The 7975-nt window shown below is 30.3% G+C and overlaps 1 protein-coding gene across 1 annotated transcript; it reads right to left on the minus strand.

Moving 5' to 3' along the window:
• Positions 1 to 7358: 7358 nt before the first annotated feature.
• LOC11427807 (E3 ubiquitin-protein ligase RNF181) lies at positions 7359 to 7760 on the minus strand. The gene has a single exon (XM_003601987.3). It carries the CDS (start codon positions 7758 to 7760, stop codon positions 7359 to 7361), a length of 402 nt encoding a protein of 133 aa, XP_003602035.3.
• Between the last annotated feature and the right edge of the window lie 215 nt (positions 7761 to 7975).

A 7975-nucleotide genomic window follows, 5' to 3' on the forward strand; every position in this document is an offset into this window, starting at 1 on the left:
AAAGAAAAAAATAAAAAAAAATTATTTAGTCACATCGATTGATATTATTCAATTGTATTCTCTTTTATTTTTCTTTTAGTTTTGTGTATGATCAAATAATATTTATTTGTGTTTGTGATCAAACAAGTATATCTCTTATTCATCTATGATATATGATCAATAAGAGAATTTGACACTCTATTTTCATTCAATTTTTTTTTTTTTTTGATAGATAGACAAAATGGCAGAGCCATTATAAACTCACACACAAGTAAAGGTACCGGGGTTCAAATCCCGGTCATGACATGTTAATTATATAGTTCATTCATATCCAAAATTAGACTAATCACTTACACATGAATCGAATAATCTTTCTTTAAAGTGTGATTCCCCTACATCTTATATTTTCATTGCCATCATTACCAACAAACCTCATCTTCTGACTACACAACTTGAAATATTTTGATACAAGGATCGATACATCATGATCCACTCATGTTCCCTCGCCAACTTGAACAAGAGCTTTAATACCACTTGTCGGAGAATATGGGGGAGTTCAAGAAGCAACATCAAGTCGATAGTCTAGGATCAACAAGGGACTTTAACATGATATTTCCATCTAATATCTTAAGACATTGAGTATATGATTTATCACTCTAATATATTGAAAGATGTAATTCATTCATATTTGATGTGAGACTAGTCACTCCAACTTTAATTCATAATTTAAATCAAGACAACACGAAAATCAAAGAATGAAAAATTGATTATTAAAAGATAGGAGGCCACCCAACCACCTATTTTCTAGGATTTGTTTCTAGTAACACCACCCCTAAATTGTCCACCCACACCCAAAAATACTATGATACTCTTTTTGTTTTAATTCTTCCTCATTCCTGTCATACGCATGAGTTCTCTCTTTTCTCAACATCTTCATCTTCATGTTCAAGAATGGGTTTATGATGAATTATGACAGTCAGATAGGGTTTATGATGAATTATCTCTTACTTCATCAATCTATCTCAATATCTTAAGATCTAATCTCAACCTCAATTTGATTTTAATGTGGATCGCAACCATGTTTTGTGGATTAAGGCGATTCCTCTGAAGGTTAACATTTTGTTTTGACGTGTATTATTAAATCAGATTGCAACAAAGGACAATTTGTTTAGGAGAAATATTATTGATGCATCAAATATTCACTGCCCGACTGATTGTAGCTTTTTGGAAGACATAGATAATTTGTTTTTCAAATGCGACTTTTATGGTCACCTTTGGAGTTATACTTTAGACTGTTTAGGTTTTGCATTTGCTCCTCATGGGAATTTATCTTATCATCTTCTTCGATCTCTCGTTTGACTTTTAATATTATCATGATATCAGTGTTGGAAGGACATGAATGAGAGAATCTTTAATCAAAAGATTGATCTTCTCACATCTTTACTCGAAAAGGTCAAAAGCAACATTGGTTAAAAGCGCATTATGTATTGTTTGATTTTGATTTACTTGGAGGTTGAATTCTTTAATGTGTTTGAAGGTAGTTTCCTAAGTTTTTTCGGTTGTTGTGCTTGCAATAGTTTTGTATCGTAGCATATTTTGGCTCTTTGTTTATCTCGTAAGCCTTGTGCTAGAACAACACTTTTTGTTCATTTAATATATTTTCTTAGCTTTTTCAAAAAAAAAAAAATTGTGAAGACAACACTTTATTTTGTAAAAAAAAAAAAGACAATACTTAATTTTAAATGGGCGATAAGTAAAATTACTCAACCCCAATTAACAAAATAAAAATATAAGTGGAGGCAACTGCCCCAATTACATTAATATAGATTCATGCCTGCACACCACACCATCACAACCCCATATCACCCAAAAAGTCCCATAGGATAAAATGGATTTACAATGACAACATCACACCCCAGAGAAGTTGATAGGAGAAAAAGTGATCAACCGCACATAAGAAACTCAAAGTTATTATAGGGTGATTTTTTTCAAACCAATAATAACCATGTTTGCAAAAAATTGCAACTGTACGTTTTTTCAGGTTCTTGTCATTGATTTTATTCACAATGCTCTTAAATTGTAAAATTTCCTGAGAGCCCTTGGTATAAGGAATAATTGAATTGTTATAGTTTGTTGAAACACTTGTGATTTAATCGATTTTTTTTTAGGGAAATATTTATCAATGAGTATCTTTGAAACACTCTTTAAAAACTTTAAATGATATGATTATGTGAAAAGTCGTCTATTCAATGCATTAAAAATTATAATAATTGACATTTTAAAAAAATAATTTTTAAAATTAAAATTCTTAAAAAATTGTGAATATATGCCTTGACAGGAATACTTTAGTTTTGATGATTGACAAAAGAAGTCCTAGAAGAACAAAGATGCAAAAAGCGGAAAAGAAGATTCAAGCTTTCAAGTCTTGGATTTTAATTTTATTTGTTTTAGGACTGATTTGTACGTAGTAGAAAAAGTTCTCATTAAAATAAATCACACACTCACAATGGTTTTCATTTATATGTGATTTTACATAAAATTATTTTTACATAAAAAGTCATAATTTATTTTACAAATTGCATAATTGGTTTTGACATTGAAAATATATTTGAGCTTGATTTTAATTATTACGTAAATCAAATTATCATGGCTTTGACTTTTGCATACAAATATTTTCATTACATAATTGATTATGTGATTCTCAAATTGGCCTAATTATTTCAATGCTATATTCTGCATTCATGATATTTTCTTTTGTATCCGTTGGCACAATACTTCATGTCTTAAATTTGTATCTAATGGTGTTTCCTATTTTGACACAACGGCTAGCTTTCAAGAAAATTATTCAAATGGCATAGTCATTGCATTCAAGTGAATTACTACGGCCATTTTATTTTATTTCATACGCACCTCATTTTATTTGGTCATATAAATAGGTGTGTTGTGCTAGCTCTTAAAACAACTATATTTGCACTAAACATTGTCAAAAATATTTTTCATCACTCTCATTATTTTTACACTTGTTAATTTATTATCTTGAGAGCTATTTTATACTACATAGTTTATCTTGTAGTTCTTGTACTTCAATTTGTTATATCTACACATTTGGTGTATTACTTTATTATTGTAACTATTTTGTATTGGGTGCGATCCCAAGGTTTCAAGAGAGGTGATATCTCTTGGGTTTAGAGGCTCTTCTACAAAGGATTGTTTTGTTTGGAGAGTGCTCGCTATCTTGTAAAGGTTACTAGCTTATCCCGTTTAAAAGCTAGGTTAGTGAAAATCTCAAGGGGCTTTTCCTTGGGGACTAGACGTAGGCCTTGGTGTTTTAGGCCGAACTAGGATAAACTTCTTGTGTCGTTTTCTCTCATCCTTTATCTCTTTTACTTTATTTGTCATTTATTTTATCTCACCATATCTATTTTCATATTTATTTAAACCTTTTATAAGAACTTTATTTTATTTGGTTAAAATCTTTTTTTAAGTGCTTATCTTAAATCGTTTTCTAAAGAACACAATTCACCCCCCTCTTGTGTGTTTGAAGTCACTTGGTCAACAAAAATGTCATAGGAGAACTCGTTAACCAGACTTTTTAATATCGGTGCAAACCATAAACTACAACAATTAAAAGAGTTTCTTGGTTGATGGCTTTCGATTGAAGCAAGTGAATCATCTATGAACAATTGAAGCATCCATGGATGTAGTGCAGCGTGGGGAGGGGAGGGTGGGAGCGCTAAAAAAGACAAGAAAATGAATAAAGTTTGGCAACATTTAATAATATCATATACACTTATTTGATCTAATGGTCAAGATGAGTGGTACGTGTTAAGGACTTAATTAAGCTCCGCTCTCGAAGTCACCCTACCCATATCACTCCATAGAAGATACGTTGATAAAAATTAGATATTCATATAGCCAAAAACCATTGATTTATGCTCTTCTCCCAACACATTTTGCTCGCGTCAAACTGAACTTCTCAAAATATCTCTGTGTGAGTTAATTCACGCAAGTGTTAATTTCAGCGTGAATTAATTCACGCAAGTGTTAATTTTCAACGTGAGTTAACTCACGAAAGTGTTAATTCCAGCGTGAGTTAAGTTGCGCAGCGCATGTTAAGATCGCAGATTTTAACATCTGCGTTACTTAACTAACATATAGGTATTTTCGATATTTAAGTTGGACGCGAGCAAAATATGTCAGGAGAAGAGCAGAATTCAAAACCATTTTCAAGTTTCAACCTTAATCTCATTTCTAAGATCTTCGTTACCCATATAATCAACGGTCAATTTATAATACAACCTCGTGTGCATCCTCGTGTTACATTACATAAAAGATAGATGAGACACGATAATTTAAGTATTTAAAATGAGAATTCTTATCTATCCATGATAAAAAGTTGAGTGTCACTATCCATAAAATGAAATTAAATGTAAAAAAGTGATTTGACTTCCGATGTTGGTATTATATCCAACTAAAATATATTGATAGAGAAACGATCACCAATTTAAAATGTGTGAACTCGTCACGTGTGTAAAACTTGGTTGAGATGATTGCACGATCAACCAAGTTTTTATACTTTGTCACCCTAGATGAACATGCCTAAACTATTAGGTTATATATATCATTTTACTAGCTATTTAGATTTAGACTCATCAATATATTTTAAATGATGTACTTCTATAAGTTTTTAAGACAAGTTAAACTGGTATAAATGCAAAATCAGACCTTAAAATAAGACTCGGATACGTAAATAAATGAGACTAAAAATGTAAGTTTAAAAAATATATTACAAATCTAAAACATTATTTTGATTCCTAAAATGACACGTATTAATATATTAAATTTAATTTTTAGCCGGATATATTTTATGTTTTCATGCATATAAATACACACACATTGATGTGCACACGTAAACACGTATATTAACAAAAATAAATGTATTCAAAAGAATTTAAAATGATACTTCTATAAAATCTCTAATTAATGTTTTAAAAGATAAATGGTTATATAACATCTTACGTTAATTTTAACATGTTTTTTAATCATTTTTTTAGACATTTGAGTCATAATAGAGGAGTTTTTAGAGAAGTTGTTCACGATTTAACAAACGTTTTGTAATGTTTTCAATCGAGACATGTAATTTCATTTATTCCATGAACTAGACAATTACATAGGTGTTTTGAGTCTTTTATTGATAAATCATGTAAATAAGCAAACAAGACACTTCGTGGAAGTTTTATAAGACATAGAATGAAGATTATCCATGTTGAGGAAGGCTTTGACGACATTACATGTTGAGGAAATTCTATCCCAAATTTCAATAACAAGTCAGAGGAAGAAAACACCCGAAGAATGAAGAAAAAGGTAAAATTCGCACTTAGAGCAGAGGCCACGCACCCCATGCACATGGGTAGAGAGCATTTTCGCCCTGTCAGCTGCCATGCGCCTCGCGCAGCGCACATACTGCTACAAGAAAATACAACTTTTCTTGTTGTATTTTCTCTGCGGGTTTGGAGAAAAGGACCAAAATTTCAATCCAAACTTAACAGAAGATGTGCTAAAGAAGAACAATACAAAACAAAAAACAAGAGTCACATCTACAATGTGGTATGCCCTATATATATATAGAGATGGTGAAGACCACCAATAATGAAAATCAAAAGAAAAATCGAACATCATTTGATCCATGTTGTTGACTTCACTTGGTGTAATAAGACTTGATTATTGTTGTAATTTTAATTATTTTATTATAATGGGGACATAATTAAAGTTATTTTTTTATGGAGGTAATTTTTTTTTTTCAAAACATACACAAAAATGTAAGTGACCCATGCAAACACATGGTATGTACCTTACTTGTTTTATCAATAAAATAAATATATTTTGTCAAAAAAATTAATAAAATAAATATCTATTCCAAATCATTTTTCTATGGAATCCAGTCCAACTCATATTTTTGACGCAATCTAATCGAAATCTTGAAATCATTAGCTATCACATATGTTAATTTTTGAGTTGATTCTAAATTATTACTTGATAGTTCAATTACTACGAAGGCAGTGGTTCAGTGTTTGGATATCATCCAACATTGAAAAAATAATTTAGATACCTTTTGTGTTGGACAAATTTATTGGAAAGAAACTTTTCCATTAAATTTACTTTTTTATTTAAAGGTAAAAGAAAAAAAAATAAAAGATAGGAGAGGGCTTGAACCCAAACATAAGAGATTACACATGAGAAAACAAGACATGACTATCCTTAAGAGGTAAAAGAACTTTAATCATCTAGCTAAATCTTTGCTTTTACTAATTAGAAGCAAAAAATAAATAAATATTTTCTATACTCTAGCGAGTAAGAGTTTTTTTTTTGGTAGACGAAATGGCAAAGCCATTATAAATTCACACACATAAGTGGATGTACCGGAGTTAGAATTTTACCCAATGTTATATCTTAAATTTTATTTGATTGGAAAAAAAAAATGCTACATCTCAAATTTTATACTGCATGTTAATTTTATTTTTTTTAATAAAATGTTTTGTATTGTTAATATTATTTAAAGAAACGATATTTGTACAATCATTTTGTGATAACTTTCTCTCTTACATTCATATTGTTCTTATCCCCTCTCTTCATTTTTCTCTCTCCATGAAATGAAATAATAACCTGTAGTCAAAATGTCGGTCAAAATGTAAACAAAAAAATAAATGTCGGTCAAAAATAAATGTCTGTACAAAACAATCCTTTGGTCAAAATGAATATATATCACGGAAGAAAAATACATACAAATTCTTTGTATTGTCGACATTTAAGTTGTTGGTAATATAGTTAAACAAGAATTATTGTATAAGTACAATGAATAACGAAAAGAACTGTGTGAACGTTGGATATGTTGAAGTGTCGATTTGAACTCATAATTATTCAATTCTCCATATTTTAGGTGAGTTTCGACTTTATAATCTTCAAAAATAAAAGAACTAATGGTGAAATATAAGTATTTCAAATGATAATGTGTGTTTTATTGATAGATTTATCGTAAAGGCTAGACTCTCCCAATGACAAATTATGATTTTAATTATTGTTTGGAAAAGAGACATACATATATATGGATACGCTCAATTAAAAAAATCTGTCAACTTATTCTAATTTTTTTTTTTATCAATTTATTAATTAAGAAAATCATAGAGTACAATACTTTGAATTTCAATAAAGACATTTTTTTTTCAAACAAAACAAAAACTTCTTTTAATACAAAAAATAGAGTACAGAACATCATATGAATGAGATGTAAGACATGTCAACTATGTTGGCACGCACCGCAAAATTATCTCTTATTAAAACAAACTTAAATAACTAGATTTTAATCCAATAACAATGTTTAATCAACCACCAGTTGAAGTAGGCAAGGGGTGACGACACATTGGGCACATGTGACTAGTTTCTAGCCATTGCACAATGCATTCATGGTGATAAAGATGATCACAAGGCATTTTTGTAACCTCCATGCCAAGGTTGAACTCAACTTGACAGATAACACACATTTTCATGGTGTCACAATCTTCTACCTTCACCTTTTCAAGGGATTCAATAGCCTCCTTTGTTGCAGGAACAAATTGGGTCTCTCCCATTGTGTTGACCAACACAGCCATGTTGGTGACAAAATCATTATGATTCTCAAATAACATTCGAACAGAAATATCCAAAACCAAAGGGAGCACACGAATTCGGGGACTTTCATAATGAGGATTGGGGTAAGAGTTTCGTACATTATCAATATATGTCATTACATGTGGCATGCATGAGTACATCGCATCATATGGGATGATAGCATTAGAAAAATAAGTTTGCATGTATAATAGACTATTTTGATGAAATTCATGATAAGGTACAAACATGGTTTGCGCATAAAAAACCCAATCAAATGGTAATATTAAAGAAGGATATTTTGGGGGATTGACACATAGTTCGTGTCTAACACGAACCTTAATACAAATATAAT

This window comes from Medicago truncatula, chromosome 3 (genome assembly GCF_003473485.1).
Source record: "Medicago truncatula cultivar Jemalong A17 chromosome 3, MtrunA17r5.0-ANR, whole genome shotgun sequence".
Classification (NCBI taxonomy): Eukaryota; Viridiplantae; Streptophyta; class Magnoliopsida; order Fabales; family Fabaceae; genus Medicago; species Medicago truncatula.